We start from the raw sequence: 21,270 nt of genomic DNA, 5'->3' as shown, positions 1-21,270 counted from the left end.
CAGATGATTTGCTGTGGCGACCCCTGAGGGGAAAGGCCGAAAGAAAAAGAAGAAGTTGTTGCAATACTTTCAAGATGTCAAGTGGTGCTTTTATCTTCGCAATCAATTATCTTTTTTCTAGCCTTACGGCATTAGTATAATCTTCCTTGATACATATCTTTGTGCCTTTTAAGTTCTTAGCACACTGGAGTACAGTATATCTGGCAAATTTGACCACGATATGTCTCATTCTTTCTCCCACTCCATGTTTATTCTGTATGATAGGGTTTCTCCAACTCTATCTCCACCTGCACGTGTAGTTTTTCTGCGTGGATTGTTTTTCACATTTTCCTCTGATTGAGCCCATTTTCCCTCTGGAGATTGTGTATTAACATCTATGACCAGATTGTTATTTCTTGATTCACCTTCCAAATATTCCAATTTATCTGTCATAGTAAAATTTTGTGAGTCATAGTGAGTCACAAATTTTCATGATGTCTGACTGCATAGAAGTCTTTTTCTTTCTGGGTAAACAGAATTCCGTATTTTCCGCACCATAAGGCGCACTTAAAATCCTTTAATCTTCTCAAAAAACAAAGGTGCGCCTTATATCAAGGTGTGCCTTGTGTGGGGACCGAATTTCAAAATCTGTAAAGTTGTTTTGTGTGGCTTCCGTAATATACAGGCGTAATATGTTGACCAGATGAACCAATCAGTTGACATTACGTTTTACGTAGATTGGGGCAAAAAAACAATAAGAGGACTGTACGTAACACGTAGAGTATGTACCTCCACCACCATTGATAAATAAATACTATCGTTTATGCAAATCTGTAAAGTTGTTTTGTGTGGCTTCCACCACACAGACGTAATATACAGACGTAATATGTCGACCCGATGCACTAGAGGACATTACGTTTTACGTAGATCGGGGCGATAAACCAATCAGAGAACCAGTATGTAACACGTAGAGTATGTACCTCCACCGCCACTAATAAATAAATACTATAGTTTGTGCAAAGGATTAGGACCCTCTAAAATGGCATAGACAAAGAGAAATGCTTACGAGGCACAATTAGAGCACTCTGGAAAGCCAGGATCAGTGCAGAAGACCACCGTGACGACGAGAGGGAACTTGGCATGTTTAATTGTGAACTTGCCAAACTGTTTAATCTGGATGGATTTGCGTATTAATATCGATTAACAATGTGAGTACATTACATTACATGAATAAAGTACAACGGAACTGACTGCCTTGCTCCAGTTACTTTTTTTTTTTTTTACCGTAAGTCATGGCATGCATGTGCCCTATAATGCAGCGTGTCCTATGTGTGCATTAAGTACTGAAAAGCCCCTGGAATTTAGTCTGTGCCTTTTAACCCGAGGCGCCTTATGGCGCGGAAAATACGGTACTACTTTTAATTTCTTTAACTTCTCTTGTTAGTGAGTGCAGTTTGTTATTAGTGGATTCTATTAATATTGTTTTGAAAATTCACTTGCTAAGCAATGCAGTAAATATTTCTTTCTGTTTATCTGTTAGAGCGAGACGAGCGAGTTAAAGTGTTAAATTTCCAACCAGCTGCCTCAATCAATGTTTTGGTATCTTAGTGTTTGTTCTCATTTTCTGTCTTTTAGCAGTAACCCTACTCTTTCCAAAAATAACAAAAGAAATCTAAAATTTAACTCACAAGAACGTCTCAAAATGTCTCAAAGATAATGTCTCTTAGTTGAATAATCAGTTATGGTAGTTCTTATCTGGCCTAACTGGGGATTCTCTCTTTGGTGCATGCCGCCACTTACTGTACATATAATTTATACAGTCTACTCAAGCAAACCTGATATATAAAAAACACATACGCGACGGGTGGGACGTGTTGTGTGATTATACTTATGGACAATATCCACTTCTCTCAGTGCTTAATCCATTACTTTTTTAAACTTCGCCATCAATAGACTATCCTGGGCAAAATGAGCTTTCCATCAGCGTCAGACTGACAGGCCTGTTGTCAGCTGTGGGTAATACTTGAATGAAGTAGATTTGAAATGCGATAGACAGAGGTGCTTTTTAAAAAGATACAATTAGGTGCACAGTAATCCCTCGCTACATCGCGGTTCGATTATCGTGGCTTCAGTACATCAGATTCCCCCTCCCCCCCAAAAAATTTCACAAATTCAAAATACTGTATTTTTCAGACTATAAGTCGCGTTTTTTTTCATAGTTTGGTTGGGGGGGCGACTTATACTGAGGAGCGACTTATATGTGAATATTTTCACAAATTTTCAAAGTAAAAATAAAAAAGTAAAACTGCAATAAATGAACCGCAATGTAGCAAGGGATTACTGTAATTTGAAATTCATGTGACGTCAGCGGCGTGGCGGTTGTTTACATAAAGGACAAAGATTCGTTCACGGGATGATGAAGATGACGAAAGGCCCCACGTACTACCGGCATCATTAGCGGCTTTGTTTGTAAGTGACACGGAGGACGAAGAGTTTGAAGGATTTAATGATTTGGAGTGACACAGAAGGTTTGAAAAACTATTATGGCTTTTACGCATGCCCGGTCCTACTCTGCAGATCTCTCTTTCACCTCCGTGGATGGAAGTCGGGGGCCGGCGCTCGGCTGGGTGGCTGTCCGGGGACGGTGGATGGGGCTCGGACATGGCTTTTACGCACGCCCAGTCCTACTCTACGGAGCTCTCTTTCACCTCCGTGGATGGAAGTCGGGTGCCGGTGCTCGGACGGGTGGCTGTCCAGGGACGGTGTATGGGGCTCGGACATGGCTTTTACGCTCTCTTCCACCTCCGTGAATGGAAGTGCCACCTCCGAAGATGGAAGTCCACACCGCTACACGCCTGGAAGTCGACACCGGTGCTTGGGGCCGTGTGGTGGTGAACTATTTATGTTATAGTTATTTGATATATTTTATTTCGTATAGCAACTTGTATATGTTTTTATCGTTGCAGTTCAGTAGTTGTTGGCTCGTTGAACTATTGTTTTGTTAAATAAAGAGCCGTTTACCAAACCCACGTCTTTCCTTGTACTTTGTTAACGCTATAATATAGTTATATACTAGATCTGTGGAATAACGACGGGGCTGACGTCAGGGCGCACGCGTGGCGTTGTTGACAAAGGACGAGGAATTTGATCGATGGATTTAATGATTTGGAGTGACACAGATGGTTTGATAATATTATTGCTTATATAATAGTTATTTGATATATAATTTATATATCGTTATATGGGCCTGTGGAATATTTTGAAGTGCAACCGCCGTTAGAGCCGCGCACACGCATTGTTGACAAAGGACGATTGATGGATTTAATGAATTGGAGTGACACAGATGGTTTTATAAACATGTTATTTATGTAATAGTTATTTGAATAACTCTGAATGTTACGTCAGGCCCGTTCTCAGCACTTCGTTTGTGTTTATGTCACGCTAGCATACCTATCGTTTAGCCTGTTGTTGCTCGTTTAGGTCTGTTCTTGGTGTTGGATTTTGTCAAATAAATTTCCCTCAAAATGCGACTTATACTCCGGAGTGACATATATTTTTTTTTCACGTTATTGTACATTTTATGGCTAATGCGACCAATCTTCCGGAGCGACTTTTAGTCCGAAAAATACGGTAAACCTTCAAAATTGAGGAATTTTGACACGAAAGTTGCCCACACGCCAGCAGAAGGCAGGGAGTGTTCACACACACACAGTACGTACACAGACGTATAATAATAAGAGTTCTAAAAACATATTTACAGTATTGTACCTTGTTATGAAAAACGTTAAAATAATAAGAGTTCTAAAAACATTTTTACAGTATGTACAAGTGTACCTTGTTATAAAAAAGTTATAATAATAAAAGAGTTCTAAAAACATATTTACAGTATGTGTTATGAATTCTCTATGTTATTTATGTTATTCAGCCGTGCTTTGATTTGAGATAGGGTGATTTATTTTGAAGGCCGTTTTCAGGCGATACCGCTTCCTGTTTTACGTTCGTGTACATATGTCGGTTACAGTGGTACAGGAGTCATTGACGATGTAACAAAAGAAATGAACACATGTATAATATTTATATTTTCAATATTTATACAAAATACACACACACACACACCTACACACATACACGCACTCACGCACACGTATCGTATTTATATTTATATTAGTTATACATTATTTTCTATGTCATTTATACTACGTATTAATATAGTATTTTCATGTTTGAAACTATTACAGTATCTCACAAAAGTGAGTACACCCCTCTCATTTCTGCAATGTTTTAATTATATCTTGTCATGGGACAACACTGAAGAAATGACAATTTGATACAATGAATGTTAAGTAGTCACTGTAGAGCTTGGATAGCAAAGTAAATTTATTGTTACTTCAAAGTAACTCAAAATACAACAATGAATGCGTAAAATGCTGGCAACAAAAGTGAGTACACCCCAACTGAAAATCTCCAAATTGGACCCAAATATCAATATTTTCACCAGTTTCACAGGTCGCCGCTGGATTCCTCTTCCATGATGACATCGCGGTGCTGGTGGATGTTGGAGACCTTACGCTCCTCCACCTTCCGTTTGAGAATGCCCCACAGATGTTCAATACGGTTTAGGTCTGGGGACATGCTTGGCCAGTCCATCATCTTCACCCTCAGTTTCTTTAGGAAGGCAGTGGTCGTTTTGGAGGTGTGTTTGGGGTCGTTATCGTGTTGGAACACTGCTTCGCGGCCCAGTTTACGGAGTGAGGGGATCATGCTCTGCTTCAGTATTCCACAGTACATATTAGCATTCATTATTCCCTCAATGAACTTTAGCTCCCCAGTGCCAGCAGCACTCATACAGCCCCAGACCATGATGCTCCCACCACCATGCTTGACTGTAGGCAAGACACACTTGTCTTTGTACTTTTCACCTGGTTGCCGCCACACACGCTGGACACCATCTGAACCAAGTATGTTTATCTTGGTCTCATCAGACCACAGGACATGGTTCCAGTAGCCCATATCCTTAGTCTGCTTGTCTTCAGCAAACCTTTTGCGACCTTCCTTGTGCATCTTTTTTAGAAGAGGCTTTTTCCTGGGACGACAGCCATGCAGGCCATATGAATGCAGTGTGCGGTGTAGGGTCAGAGCACTGACAGACTGACCCCCCACCCCATCAACCTCTACAGTAATGCTGGCAGCACTCATGTTTTCCAAAGCCAACCTCTGAATATGACACGGAGCGCGCGCACTGAACTTCTTTGGTCGTCCATGGCGAGGCATGTTTTGAATGGAACTTGTCCTCTTAAACCGCTGTATGGTCTTAGCCACTGTGCTACAGCTCAGTTTCAAGGTGTTGGCAATCTTCTTATCGCCTACGCCAGGGGTCGGCAACCCGCGGCTCCAGAGCCGCATGCGGCTCTTTAGCACACCCCTAGCGACTCCCTGGAGCTCTTGCAAAAATGCGTGAAAATGGAAAAAGATGGGTTTTTTTGTGTTTTGTTTTTTAAAATATGGTCTTTAGATGGTAATCATGACACAAACATTCTTATGCTGTAGAAAATGTATGTGCCGTATTTTCCGCATCAAATGGCGCACTGGATTATAAGGCACACCCTCATTTTTTATTTTAGAAATGATTTAATATATAGGGCGCACCGGATTAAAAGGCACATAAAATAGAAGCTGTACTGCAACAAACTGAGGTTGACTAGGGTTGCGGTATGCATCCGCTAGCCAATAACCAATGAGCCCTCTGTTAACAATCGCGTTTCTCAAACTATCTCCTATAAAATGATCGGAACTGACTAAAGTTCGATTTAACACATTGGTACTGCTTACTTATGTTTCCCTTCCATATCGATCCATAAATTTACTCGAAACATTAACGGAGCAGCCTATTTTGAAATGAAATAGCCTCGTGCGTATAGCAGCTATCATTATAGCATTAGCCACCCGCAAACTCCCATGAGGCTCAGCACGCAGACTCCCATGAGCCTCAGCAAAGTGTCGTGGCAGCCCCCTGTGAACAATCACGTTTCTCAGACTCTCTCCCATAAAAGTGATCGGAAACGACTAAAGACTGATTTAACACATTGGTACTGATTATTTATGATTCCGTTGGATATTGATCCGTAAACGTACTCGAAAACATTAACGGAACAGCCTATTTTCAAATGAACAGCTATTCAGTGACGCCCCCTGACCATGGTTGCCATAATGCTGGGAAGTGATGCGACCTTATAATTTACTAGTCGTACTAAAACGTACTGAAACATTTTGGCAGAGCGCTGTGTACAACCAGTATGGATCAACAAATTCATCAATTGATCCATATATAAGGCGCTCTGCATTATAAGGCGCACTGTGGTTTTTTGAGTAAACTATAAGTTTTTAAGCCCGCCTAAGAGTGCGGAAAATACAGTAGTTGTAAATATATTAAAAATAACTCTAATGGGCCGCAAGAAGAAATTGATACCACTAAAAGGCCAAACACAGGGGGAGGACATCTACGAGGCTGTGCTGCAGTGTTTAAATGACAGATACACACTGGCCACCTAATTTCAGTCGCTACAGACGGCGCACCGAGTATGAGAGTGTCACAAAAGTTTGTGACTTTACTACAGAAAGCATTGGATCGAAATTTGCTTGCATTCCATTGCGTATTGCACCAAGAGCTGCTGAGTGCGTAAACATTCCCACCGGAGTGTATGGAGGTAATGAACCTTGTCATCCATATTGTGAACGAAATAATCGCAAAAGCATTAAACCCACGCCAGTTCCGTGAATTGCTAGATGAAGTTGACAGCGAATATTCCTATCTCCTGCTGCACAACAAAGTCCGCTGGCTATCCAGGGGCGACGTTTTGTGTTAGAAAAATTATATATATATGTTATCATGCGTTCTCTAATGAGTACTTATTCATAATGTTACTGCTCAGTATGCTTGCTGCTTTGCCTTGCTCATTCTTATCTTGTGCAACAGAACAGAAGGATTACGGCAACACTTTGTGCATTACTTTTGTTTCTTTTCTTACGAGACGAAGCCCACAATCTTCTTCCCCTCACCCTTAGGGGCTAATCGTCTCACACTGTGGGTAGGGCGTTCCAAATAAAAAGAGCGAGAGTGTAAACAGATTTTTAGTGTAGTCAGATTGTAGAAAGCAATCTGTATCGCACTCCTCGCGAGAAAAATCAATATTCTGCCTCACTTGTTTTTGTCTGCTGATCCTTTTCTTTTATTCAGATATTCAGTTAGTACTTTGAACCTTTGTTGCTTTGTATTTCTAGCCTACTTAATTATTTTAATCGTAGGCATACAGCTCATGTATTGACAGTCTATGTTGCTTTATAAAAAGCTTTCAGATTTTTGTGGCTTTAGACAGGTATGTTGTTTTTTTTGTGGGGGGTTATTATGGCTCTTTGAATATTTTGGGTTGCCGACCCCTGGCCTAGGCCAACGGTCCCCAACCTTTTTTGCGCCAAGGACCGGCTACGTGTCAGAAATATTATCGCGGACCGGCCTTTATATAAATAAATACATTTATATAAATAAATAATACATTTATAGTAAATATATAAATATGATGAAATAAAATGAAACAAGTATAAACGACACATCTAGGCATAATCGGAGACAATGACACCCGAAGTGGTTAAGGTTGGTCTTTTAATGCAGGTTGCTTGGTCTCCATGTGCCGAAGCAGTTTTGAAGGTTTCATTGCCTCGTTAGCTAGCCTGTCGCCACATATTATGCAGAGTGGGCTTAGCACGGCAGAGTCACCTGTGGCGATAAATTCATATTTTAAGTAGGACTCCGGAAATTTTCTTTTAAATGCAGCTTTCCTTTTCTTAGAAGTCACAGCCTCTTCTTCCATCTCCTCATTCGTTTTTTTTTCCCTTTCCGAAGAAGCTTTCCAAACATCTCTGTTTCTTGCTCATTTCTGCTAGCTTTGCGGAATCGACTGGGGAAACTTGTCACGTGACCGGGACGAGCGTCTTGACCTGAATTAATTAATCGTCGATAAAAAAAAAAAAAAAAAAAAGGGTTTTGTTTTCCTGTGCGGCTGTGACCCACGGACCGTAGAGCAAAAATAATTTTTTTAGATCCTCAGAGAGTTCTTTGCCATGAGGTGCCATGTTGAACTTCCTGTGACCAGTATGAGGGTGAAAATACCTAATTTAATACACCTGGTCCCCAATCACACCTGACACCTCATTACACTAACTAGTCGCATTACACAAGGAGGAAAAATGCCTAATTGGTCCCAATTTTGGTTTAATTTTGAGATTTTCAGTTGGGGTGTACTCACTTTTGTTACCAGCATTTTACACATTCATTGTTGTATTTTGAGTTACTTTGACGTAACAATACATTTACTTTGCTATCCAAGCACATTGCAGAAATGAGAAGGGTGTACTCACTTTTGTGAGATACTGTATTTAATGTTCTAATGATAACATATGCACTTATATGGTTTAATATACACTTATTGATACACAAACAATGTATGTATGTTAAAAAAAAGGTCACTACTTTGCGGCTTTCCAAATATTGCGGGTGGTCTTGGAACCAATTATCCGCGATAAACGCGGATTACTGTACACAATATCTATACAAGACAACCAAGGTCTTCTGATGTGCATTCACATTTTGAATTGCATTTCTATGATGTTTCCTACCACTTCCATAAACACTTAGAACAACTAGACAATGTTTTACAAATTACACATCAGAATTGGTAAAATTCTGTCTGGAATGGCGATGGGTCTGATTTTACTCACCTTCACAGTGATTAGCCACTGGTAGTAAGATGTATCATTACCTGTGGAGAGAATTGATAAAACATCTTGAAATTTTTAATTTGACATTCTTGAGTCTCTGAAATGGTTTAGGAAAACCAAAATACAGTCAAACCTCGGTTTTTGAACGTCCCAGTTCTCGAATAAATCGAAATTCGAACGAAAAATCCGAGATTTTTTTGCTTCGGTTGTCGAACAAAATTCGGAGGTCGAACCTCGAGAGATGAGCTGAAAGGACCCGAGAAAACCCGACTGCGCGGCCCGGATGCCGACTGACTCCGTTTGTTATTGTATTTTCGTTACTTTGAGGATTGTATTAACCCCTAATCATGCCTCCAAAGAAAGCAAATGGGAGCAGTAAAGCCATCCTAAAACACAAAGACGCTCTTAAAGCAATGCGACAGTGAGCGCCCGGCACGCTGCGGTCGCGCGATCGGACCAAATTAAGCTCCCTGCGCACTGAGGTTCACTTTTGGAAATTTCCAACAATTTTGGAAAGTACATCAGGACTTCAAAAATATTTTCTAAATTTCAGCGACGGCTCTAACACAATAATGCGACCACTGGTAGCCCACCGGTAGCCCACCACACGGTGCAGTTGCGCGGTGGGCTACGCGCTACGGTTGCGCGTTTGGCGGTGTGCTGCAGTTGTGTCGGACAAAAATGCGCAAATGAAAAAATGCTTATAAAAGGCGTTTTTTTTTTTTTTGTCTCGGAACGGATTATTTTTTCCATTATTTGTAATGGGAAAAATAGATTCGGAATTCGAACGATTCACTTCTCGAACCGCCTTCTGGAACTGATTGTGGTCGAAAACCGAGGTTTGACTGTATATATATTTGCTGCAAAACATATATAAGAAAATATCAATATAGCAATATAGGCCCATGCAATATGCATATCACAAAGACATGCAATATGTTTTGCAAACTTAAATGTACATTAACATCCAATATTATCTTATTGTAATTATAACGAACTAGCTAAGAATACAATGAAATTGCTTATTTTGCCTCATTAAAAATTTTTATTCTTTCATTAAATACAAATGGTAAATATTGGTTAAATATCGGAATAATATCAATATTGCTATATTCAACAACAATATTGTATCACATTTTCCCAAAATTATGCAGCACTAAAATGTGGACAAATATTCAGTAGTCATTTAAGAGCTGGTATTGTGCATGTAAGCACATATTTAGTATCCAAGTTTGTATTGTGTATGTAAGCACATATTTAGTATACATCCGTCCATCTCTCCAGCCAGCCAGCCAGCCTCTACCACTTGTCAGATTGCAGGGGCAGCAGTGTGTGTTTGTTACCAGTAGTTGAATATGTATCATATTTAACACATTTATGTTTGATTCATGTTGCACTGTTTTGTTTTTGTTTTTTTTTAAGAAATTGTGTGTTAAGCGTCAGCACGATTAGCATCTCGGACAATGCGAGTTCTCTGCTCCTGCCCCTCCTGTCCTATTATGCAGTGATCAGTACTGATTGCCTGATACCTGTTCATCATCAAACCTGCTCCCGGTTCATTAACTCTGCTCGTTAACGCTATACTTCCGTCACTCCCGTCTGCTTAGACACACTCATGCCTGCCACTTGTTTCTGCTCTGGTCCCTTATTCCTGTTTACCTGATTGGCTGTGTAGTTTGCTACACATGCCTGCTTGCTTTCTCCTTGTTTGACTGCTTGCTTTGTGCTCTGCTAGATTTGGCCACATGCCTGTCCCCGACTACGAACTTGCCTTGCCCTTGCCTGCCTCCACGCCAGTAGACGCTTGCCTGGTGACCAGCTCATCAGCCTGCCTCATGCACCTGCTCTGATGCAGCTTCCCATTTCCCATTCCCGAAATAAAGACGTTCAGGATGCACATGTTTGCCCTGCCTCGTCCGCGACGCTGTGACTTCACCCTGCTGAAGCATGACTGCACTGCGACCTACAGCGACAACCGCATAGTGAAGTTTGCTGACGACACGACTCTGGTGGGTCTCATCACGAAGGGCGACGAGACTCGGTACAGGTCGGAAGTTGACCTTCTGACCACGTGGTGCAGGGACAACAACCTCCTGCTGAACGTCAATAAGACCAAGGAAAACATTTTTGACTTCCGGAAGGGTCACACAACACACCTGCCGCTGATCATCGACGGTGCTGTGGTGGAGAGGGTGAAAGCTCAGCAAAGAAAGCTCAGCGCCGCCTGTACTTCCTGCGGAAGCTCAGGCGTGCATGTGCTCCTCAGGCAGTCCTGTCTACATTCTACCGTGGCACCATTGAGAGCGTCCTCACCAGTTGCATCGCTGTCTGGGGTGGTAACTGCACTGAACAGAACTTGAAGGCCCTGCAGCGCATAGTGAATACGGCTGGTAAGATTATTGGTGCTTCGCTCCCCTCCCTGAAGGACATTTACACCTCCCATCTCGCCCGCAAGGCAACCTCGATTGCCAGAGATGTGAGTCACCCGACTCACTCTTTGTTTGACCTTCTGCCCTCTGGGAAGAGGTACAGGAGCCTGCGCTCCCGCACCACCAGACTCGCCAACAGCTTCTTTCTCCAGGCTGTTAGGGCCCTGAACTCGCTACCCCCTTCTGCGTAGCGTGCGGCACTGTTGCGCTATTTTCGGGAATGTCTGCTGTACGCGCACTTGCTCCTTTTTTTTCTGCTCCTCTTATTTATTTATTTATTTATTGTTGTGTTATTTATTCATTATTATTCAGCACGCTTTTGTTATACTTGTTTACTTGTTTGTCTGTTGTGAGCCATGTCTTGTCACCGTGGGATAGGGGGGAACGAAATTTCGGTTTCTTTGTGTGTCTTTGGCATGTGGAGAAATTGACAATAAAGCTGACTTTGACTTTGACATAAGTTTGTGTATATAATAGTGACATTCCATGTCAAATCCTTGTACAACTTGCATTGCTTACATAACCATTGGTTCTAAAAATTAAGATTCTTTTGAAAGAGGACCACAGAATCTTTATCAAGAAATTTCACTATATACACAATGACAAAGGGTTATCGTATAGATTTATGTGTGACAAATAGTGAAACCAGTGTTACTTGTGTACAACAGCTGTAAATGTTTAGAGTACGTAAAAGTATTTGACGGATTGTTTTGGTGTTATGTCAATTTTGGGTGAATTCAGGCCTGACTGTTCAGTGTGCTTTAAACGGACCAGGGTTCGATTGCAACGCTGGTCCGGACCTTTTGTGCAGGTGTGAATACGCGCAAATGAATCCTGGTGCGGATTAAAGGAACCCACTTTTTAAAGTGGTCTCAGCTCTCTTCCAAATGAACTCTGGTGCGGTTCGCTTCAGGTGGGAATACAAACAGTGACGATCAGAACCAACAGCACAAATATGCAAAGCAGGAACGCAGCACGTAGAACTCGCATGTTTTCCTCCATTTCCGGGCCTGTGCTCTGTGTGCCGCCCTGGTCATTGCTGTCCAATAGGAGCACAGATCGTCACAAGCGTGGATGTGCATACAGTAATCCCTCGCTACTTTGCGCTTCACCTATCGTGACCTCGCTCTCTCGCGGATTTTTTTAAACACATATTGCAGATAGATTCAGTGCATGGCAGATTTTTTATTTGTTTTTTAGTCACACACGCAAACACACGCACACCCCCCCCCCCCCCCCCCCCCACACACACACACACGCACACATTCATAGCGTCATAAACAATGAAGCACTCAACCCAGGCAACAAGACAGGCAAGTGGACCCCTACACCATCAGCGACTCCTCGATGGTCGTGGCTTTTTGCGGCAACATTTTATTTCAGCCTCCCACACTTTATTCACTCCGTCTGCATCAACATATCAGCAGCACCTCCGACTTGCACTTCAATTACACACATACTATCATGTCTCCGCTCCTCGACTGCCAAGCGGAGTAGAACTGCGTGTCTGCTTGTCACTCCCAATCAGATCCTTCTATTTGCCCGTCATAAAATTCTAAAAAGTCTTGTGCAGATGCTCTCACGCTGGGCAGTGGGGGCACGACAGCTGGTCAGTACGGCGAGAACAGAGCGGAGCCGTTGCACGTTTACATTTTAAAATGACGAGACGGTCAGCGAGCTCGCGTCGTGCAGGCATCTCGAAACACAGTGGTTCAGGCAAACGAGAATCAGGTGGCAGGTGTGCGTGTCAAAACAGACGATTAGCAGTTCTGTATTGGCGACGCGCGCCTCAGAGGTCTAGCGAGGAGGGTGCGCGATGCCATAGGCCAGCAGGGCGAGAGCGGAGACGTGACATAGCCGCGCACAAAGGAAAAGTGCACCGCCGTGCAGAAACAGTTGGGACAACGGCAGTGAGCATAACCGCGCACGTAGAAAAAACGCACTGTCGTCCAGGATTTGGGACAGCGGCCGCCAATGAGCACTCAGCACAGGGCGTGGCTCTGAGCAATGTGTGGATGCCCTCGCGCTGGACTGCCGGGAAGCGTCAGCAGGTCACCAGCAGCAAGAGCAAAGAGGAGCCGTGACAGATTTACACTTTAAAATGTCAAATGTTTAAAAATACAATAAAGTGTTTAAAAATGAAATTATAAAAAAGTCTTGTGCGGATGCGCCCGCGCTGGGCGGCGGGGGCGCATCAGCCGGCCAGCACGCAAGAGCAGAGAGGAGCCGTGACACTTTAAAATGTTTTAAAAAGTGTTTAAAATACAATAGCGTATTTAAAAGTACAATAGAGTGTATAAAAATTAAATTATAAAGGTCTTGTGCGGATGCGCTCGCACTGGGCCGCGGGGGCGCGTCAGTCGGCCAGCATGCAAGAGCAGAGAGGAGCCAGACACGTTTACACTTCAAAAAGTCTTGTGTGTATATTGTAGCATTATATTTACTCATATATATTTAAATGAATAAGAATGTTTCTGCTAGTCAATTTGACTTTAAAAATTTTACAAAAGTGTTTAAAAATACCATAATTATTTTACAATAAAGTGTATAATACTACAATAAAGGTTCATAAAAGTCTTGTGTGGTTGTTGTATATATTTACTCTTATTTATTTTCTTTATTTCCCTATTTATTTAAATAAAGAATGTTTATGAAAATCTGTTTGAGTTTAAAATGTTTACTAAAGTGTTTAAGAATACAAAAAAACATTTAAAAGTACAATATACTAGTATAATACAATATAATAGTGTTTAAAAATACAATAAAATACAATAAAGATTCATAAAGGTCTTTTATGGATATTGTAACTTTCTCTACATCGCAGATTTTCACCTATTGCAGGTGGTCCTGGAACCAATTATCTGCAAAAAACGAGGGATTACTGTACTTACCGTATTTATTCTAATTATCGCCCAGGGCGATAATTAGAGAAGGTTTACGTCCAACAGGGGGGGTGGGCGATTAATAGAGAACACTTTTTGTCCGCTCGCCTAGGGCACTGAAATGGGCGATAATACGTGTATGTGTATTTTCCTTATGTAGTATGCGATACCTGCATCTCACTGGTGTTCTTAACACTAGAATAGCGGCTGTTTTGATCTACCTCTAACAGCGGGGGACATCAATTGACGCTCCATCGATGCGACACGTTACCGTCGCACATCATGTTGCACACGTCATGTTATCGCGATCGTCTTGTTCGAGCGCATGCCCCGATAACGTAATTGCGTGAGGATATTGTAGCGGAGTGACAAGTGTAATTGTATCATAGTTTATGGAGAAAAACAATTTAAATGGGACATTCAACGTGCTGCCAAGTCAGTCATATTTAAACTTGCGCAATGACGTCGGCATGTGGTCGCGGAGGAAAACTTAAGTTTTGGGGGGAATTTTTGGCAGCATGGGCATTGGAGGTATCAATGTTTTTTATTTATGTCATCGCTAACACACACTGGGCGATTATTAGAATATGGGCGATAATTAGAATAAATACGGTACTTGCAAAATGTACTGTCTCAATAGGAACAGCACCAAACATAAAAAAATTAAGTCCGCTTTTGGTCCGGACCAAAAAAACGGACTGAAGGACTTTTCTGGTCTGAATACACCCTTAATCGACCGGCCAATAAATCGGTCAGGCCTTATAATAATAATGATTCATCAACACTGGCTCACCTGCAAAACTGCCATTGTTGATCTCCTCCTCAAAGATGTCACTGAAACCTTCTCCAGAGTTTAATATCTCCAAACGGCCATCAATGAACTGTAGTTGCAAAAACAATTTACTTTACCTTGGTCTTGACTGCGACACTTTTCTCATATGTGTGCTATTCATCTTCAAAAATAAACTAATATAATGCTCAGGTTTATTAACCACAAAATTCTGACAATGTAAGCATTTCTTGACAAAGTGTCCCTGAAAAGCAATGACAGACGTTTATCATTTATTTTATGATCATATACTGTAATTGTCATGCTGACATGTAACCCATTCAGGGAAATATTGCTTTGGTTTTTGGATGATCTGGATTAGTTTGAACACTTTTGAACAAATTAATCACAAAAACAAGGTTCTATTGTACACAGTACACACACAATGCCCTCAATAATTATTGGCATCCCTGGTTAAGATGGGTTTTAAAATATTTTTAATTATATAAGAATAATAATATATACAGTATGTAGAATATGATAGAGTAATAATGTTTTCCCTGCTGTTTGTTGTGAAATGCAGTTTGTGCACAGTATTAACAGCGATGCTAATAATTGTGGTACACAGCATTTGAAGTAAAATAATTACTTCTTGATTTTTTTCCCTAAATGCGCTTGAATTAAAGGGTGGATTTTTTGGGGTGCTATATTATTTAGTTGAAGTTAAAGAACATCTTGCCAATAATTATCGATTGATGGATCATTTGTCTCTGTCTATACATTATACATCTATCCATCTGTAATATATGAAAATAAATGTCCCAAATTGAAATCTAAAGTAGTGTGTTTTAAGTGTTTTAGCTAGGGAGTTTGTTCTCTTGGTAGAATAGAGCATAGAAACAAAATTTATATGAATGCAGAAGATTACCTGTTTGAAAAGTTGAAGCTGGATGGCATTCTGAAGGAAGTCTCTCATAGCACTCAATCGATGGTTTACAAAGGTTTCTTCATTAAATGTTATTGGTTTACCCTGAAATTTCAGAAACTGAATTTAAAGTTTAAAACGTGAAAACACCCAGCCAAATTGTTGTAGGCAAATGATTCTCAATTAGAAGGTAAAGACCCAAAAGTGGGGTGCTGTGGAATTGAGGTCTTCGAAGTATTCTCCCCACCGACTCACGGCATCCCGAGTCGAGGTCAGCAGCACACCGTCTCCACTGTAAACAGTGTTAATGGTGCACTGCTTCTCCCTCCCTCCTGAGATGCCGGATGGTGGACCAGAATTTCCTTGAAGTTGTCTGGAAGTCATTCTCCATGGCCTCACCGAACTCCTCCCACGCCCGGGTTTTTGCCTCAGCTACCACCGAGGCTACGTTCCGCTTGGCCATCCGGCCACCTTTCGGCTGCCTCCGGAGTCCCACAAGCCAAAACAGCCCGATAAGACTCCTTCTTCAGCTTGACGGCATCCCTTACCGCCGGTGTTCATCAGCGGGTTTAGGGAATGCCGCCACGACAGGCACCAACCACCTTATGGCCACAGCTCCTCTCTTCACCCAAGTGTCCAAAACATGCGGCCGCAAATCCGATGACACGACTACAAAGTCGATCATCGAACTGCGGCCTAGGGTGTCCTGGTGCCAAGTGCACACATGGACACCCTTATGCTTGAACATGGTGTTCATTATGGCCAATTCATGTCAAGCACTGAAGTCCAAGTCATAGAACACCACTCGGGTTCTGATCAGGGGGACCGGGCCGTTCCTCCCAATCACATCTTTCCAGATCTTGCTGTCATTGCCCACGTGAGCATTGAAGTCACCCAGCAGAACGATGGAGTCCCCAGAAGGAGCGCTCTCCAGCACTTCCTCCAGGGACCCCAAGAAGGGTGGGTACTCTGAGCTGCCGTTTGGTGCATAGACACAAACAACAGTCAGGGCCGTCCCCCCACCCGAAGGCGGAGGGAGGCTACCCTCTCGTTCACCGGGGTGAACCCCAATGTGCAGGCGCCCAGCCAGGGGGCAATAAGTATGCTCACACCTGTTTGGCGCCTCGCACCGTGGGCAAATCCAGAGTGGAAGAGAGTCCAGCCCCTCTCAAGAGTACCAGAACCCAAACTGTATGTGGAGGCAAGTTCGACTATGTCTAGTCTGAACTTTTCTGCCTCACACACTAGCTCGAGCTCCTTTCCTGCCAGAGAGATGACATTCCATGTCCGAAGAGCCAGCGTCTATAGCCAGGGATCGGACCGCCAAGGCCTTTGGCCGCCGCCCAGCTCACTTTGCACTCAGTGACTTCAGTTGTATTTTATTCTACTATTTAATGATGTACTGTATTGTACTCAGATTGTTAATCGATATTAATACACAAATCCATCAAATTCCTTATCTCCTGAATTTAAATTAAACAGATGGGCAATTTCGCCATTAAACATGACAAATTCCCTCTTGTCATTGTCTCGTCGTTGTCACGTTAATTTTCGGCAATGATCCAGAAAGCTTGAGCTGTGCCTCGTAAGCATGTCTCTATGTTGATGTCATTTTAGAGGGTCCAATTGCTGTTTGCTTTGTACGAACGATAGTATTTATTTATGAATGTCGACGGAGGTACCTACACTCCGTCCATCCATCCATCCATCTTCTTCCGCTTATCCGGGGTCGGGTCGCGGGGGCAGCAGCTTTAGGAGGGACTCCCAGACTTCCCTCTCCCCAGCCACTTCATCCAGCTCATCCCGGGGGATCCCAAGGCGTTCCCAGGCCAGCTGAGAGACATAGTCTCTCCAGCGCGTCCTGGGTCGTCCCCGGGGTCTCCTACCGGTGGGACATGCCCGGAACACCTCCCCAGGGAGGCGTCCAGGAGGCATCCTGATAAGATGCCCGAGCCACCTCATCTGGCTCCTCTCAACGTGGAGGAGTAGCGACTCTACTCCGAGTCTCTCCCGGATGACCGAGCTCCTCACCCTATCGCTAAGGGAGAGCCCGGACATCCTGCGGAGAAAACTCATTTCGGCCTCTTGTATCCGGGATCTCGTTCTTTCGGTCACGACCCATAGCTCATGACCATAGGTGAGGGTAGGAGCGTAAATCGACCGGTAAAGTGAGAGCTTTGCCTTTTGGCTCAGCTCTCTCTTCACCACAACGGACCGGTACAGGGTCCGCATTACTGCCGACGCTGCACCGATCCGCCTGTCGATCTCGCGCTCCATCCTCCCCTCACTCGTGAACAAGACTCCAAGATACTTGAACTCCTCCACTTGGGGCAGGATCTCATCCCCAATCCGGAGAGGGCATTCCACCCTTTTCCGATCGAGGACCATGGACTCGGATTTGGAGGTGCTGACCCTCATCCCGACCGCTTCACACTCGGCTGCGAACCGTTCCAGCGAGAGCTGGAGATCACGGCCTGAAGAAGCCAACAGCACCACGTCATCTGCAAAAAGCAGAGACGCGATGCTGAGGTCCCCAAACCGGACCCCCTCAACGCCTCGGCTGCGCCTAGAAATTCTGTCCATAAAAATTATGAACAGAATCGGTGACAAAGGGCAGCCTTGGCGGAGTCCAACCCTCACTGGGAACGAATCCGACTTACTGCCTGAAATGCGGACCAGATTCTGGCATCGGTGATACAGGGACCGAACCGCCCTTATCAGTTGGCTCGGCACCCCGTACTCCCGAAGCACCCTCCACAGAACCTCCCGAGGGACACGGTCGAACGCCTTCTCCAAGTCCACAAAACACATGTGGACTGGTTGGGCGAACTCCCATGCACCCTCGAGGATCCTGCCGAGGGTGTAGAGCTGGTCCACTGTTTCACGGCCAGGACGAAAGCCACACTGTTCCTCCTGAATCCGAGGTTCGACCTCCCGACGGACCCTCCTCTCCAGCACCCCTGAATAGACCTTACCAGGGAGGCTGAGGAGTGTGATTCCCCTGTAATTGGAACACACCCTCCGGTCCCCCTTCTTAAAGAGGGGAACCACCACCCCAGTCTGCCAATCCAGAGGCACTGTCCCCGATGTCCACGCAACGTTGTAGAGGCGTGTCAGCCATGACAGCCCTACAACATCCAGAGCCTTTAAGAACACCGGGCGGATCTCATCCACCCCCGGGGCCTTGCCACCGAGGAGTTTTTTAACCTCAGTGACTTCGACCCCAGAGATTGGAGAATCCGCCTCAGAGTCTCCAGGCCCTGCTTCCTCAATGGAAGGCGTGTGGGTGGAATTGAGGAGGTCTTCGAAGTATTCTCCCCACCGACTCACAACGTCCCGAGTCGAGGTCAGCAGCACGCCATCCCCACTGTAAACAGTGTTGACGTTGCACTGCTTCCCCCTCCTGAGACGCCGGATGGTGGACCAGAATTTCCTCGAAGCCGTCCGAAAGTCATTCTCCATGGCCTCACCAAACTCCTCCCACGCCCGGGTTTTTGCCCCAGCAACCGCCGAAGCCGCGTTCCGCTTGGCCATCCGGTACCTGTCGGCTGCCTCCGGAGTCCCGCAGGCCAAAACGGCCCGATAGGACTCCTTCTTCAGCTTGACGGCATCCCTTACCGCCGGTGTCCACTAGCGGGTTTGGGGATTGCCGCCACGACAGGCACCAACGACCTTACGGCCACAGCTCCGGTCGGCCGCCTCAACAATGGAGGCGCGGAACATGGTCCACTCAGACTCAATGTCCCCCGCCTCCCCCGGGACGTGGGAAAAGCTCTGCCGGAGGTGGGAGTTGAAGCTCTTCCTGACAGGAGATTCTGCCAGACGTTCCCAGCAGACCCTCACAGAGCGTTTGGGTCTGCCAGGTCGGACCGGCATCTTCCCCCACCATCGGAGCCAACCCACCACCAGGTGGTGATCAGTTGACAGCTCCGCCCCTCTCTTCACCCGAGTGTCCAAAACATGCGGCCGCAAATCCGATGACACGACTACAAAGTCGATCATCGAACTGCGGCCTAGGGTGTCCTGGTGCCAAGTGCACACATGGACACCCTTATGCTTGAACATGGTGTTCATTATTGAAAATCCATGTCGAGCACAGAAGTCCAACAATAGAACACCGCTCGGGTTCAGATCGGGGGGGCCGTTCCTCCCAATCACGCCCTTCCAGGTCTCACTGTCATTGCCCACGTGAGCATTGAAGTCACCCAGTAGAACGATGGAGTCCCCAGAAGGAGCGCTCTCCAGCACTTCCTCCAGGGACCCCAAGAAGGGTGGGTACTCTGAGCTGCTGTTTGGTGCATAGACACAAACAACAGTCAGGACCCGTCCCCCCACTCGAAGGCGGAGGGAGGCTACCCTCTCGTTCACCGGGGTGAACCCCAATGTGCAGGCGCCCAGCCGGGGGGCAATAAGTATACCCACACCTGCTCGACGCCTCTCACCGTGGGCAACTCCAGAGTGGAAGAGAGTCCAGCCCCTCTCGAGAGGTCTTGTACCGGAACCCAAACTGTGCGTGGAGGCTAGTCCGACTATATCTAGTCGGAATTTTTCTGCCTCGCACACCAGCTCGGGCTCCTTTCCAGCCAGAGAGGTGACATTCCATGTCCCAAGAGCCAGCTTCTGCAGCCGGGGATCAGACCGCCAAGGTCCCTGCCTTTGGCTGCCGCCCAGCACACATTGCACCCGACCCCTTTGGCCCCTCCCACAAGTGGTGAGCCCATGGGAAGGGGGACCCACGTTTCCTTTTCGGGCTATGCCCGGCCGGGCCCCATGGGCGAAGGCCCGGCCACCAGACGCTCGCCTTCGAGCCCCGCCTCCAGGCCTGGCTCCAGAGGGAGGCCCCGGTGACCCGCGTCCGGGCGAGGGAAAACGAAGTCCATTTATTTCAATCGTCATAAGGGGCTTCTGTGAGCCGTGCTTTGTCTGGCCCCTCACCTAGGACCCGTTTGCCATGGGTGACCCTACCAGGGGCATGAAGCCCCCGACAACATGGCTCCTAGGATCATAAGGGCACGCAAACCCCTGCACCACGATAAGGTGACGACTCACGGACCTACACTCCGTGTTACGTACAATCCTCTAATTGGTTTTCTGCCTCGATCCATGTAAAACAGAATGTCCTCTGATATGTTCAGCGGGTTTACATATTACGCCAGTGTATTATATTATATTATATTATATTATATTATATTATATTATATTATATTATATTATAATAAATTATATTATATTATATTATATTATATTATATTACGGAAGGCACACAAAACAACTTTACAGATTTCGTCATTAGGTCCACACAAAAGATACCTACACTCCGTGTTACGTACAATCCTCTAATTGGTTTTCTGCCTCGATCTATGTAAAACAGAATGTCCTCTGATATGTTCAGCGGGTTTACATATTACGCCAGTGTATTATTATATTATATTATATTATATTATATTATATTATATTATAATAAATTATATTATATTATATTATATTATATTATATTATATTATATTATATTAT

At 44.5% G+C, this 21,270-nt stretch overlaps 1 protein-coding gene across 10 annotated transcripts in view; it reads right to left on the bottom strand.

The window, feature by feature from the left end:
- The window catches only part of dennd1a (DENN/MADD domain containing 1A), a 147,529-nt gene that overhangs the window by 38,858 nt on the left and 87,401 nt on the right, over positions 1 to 21,270 (bottom strand). For 9 of the 10 annotated variants that reach the window (XM_049738648.2, XM_049738645.2, XM_049738649.2 and 6 more), the window contains 3 exons: positions 15,760 to 15,861; positions 14,856 to 14,943; positions 8,752 to 8,792 (listed from right to left, as the gene is read on the bottom strand). The exons of the other annotated variant lie outside the window; for it this stretch is intronic. In XM_049738648.2, coding sequence (XP_049594605.1) covers positions 8,752 to 8,792; positions 14,856 to 14,943; positions 15,760 to 15,861 — 231 coding nt within the window. The remainder of the gene's footprint in view (positions 1 to 8,751; positions 8,793 to 14,855; positions 14,944 to 15,759; positions 15,862 to 21,270) is intronic. 10 annotated transcript variants of the gene reach the window in all.

Source organism: Syngnathus scovelli, chromosome 13 (genome assembly GCF_024217435.2).
Source record: "Syngnathus scovelli strain Florida chromosome 13, RoL_Ssco_1.2, whole genome shotgun sequence".
Classification (NCBI taxonomy): domain Eukaryota; kingdom Metazoa; phylum Chordata; class Actinopteri; order Syngnathiformes; family Syngnathidae; genus Syngnathus; species Syngnathus scovelli.
Note: the sequence above shows the minus strand (reverse complement) of the source record. Positions and strands in the feature narration are given on the sequence as shown.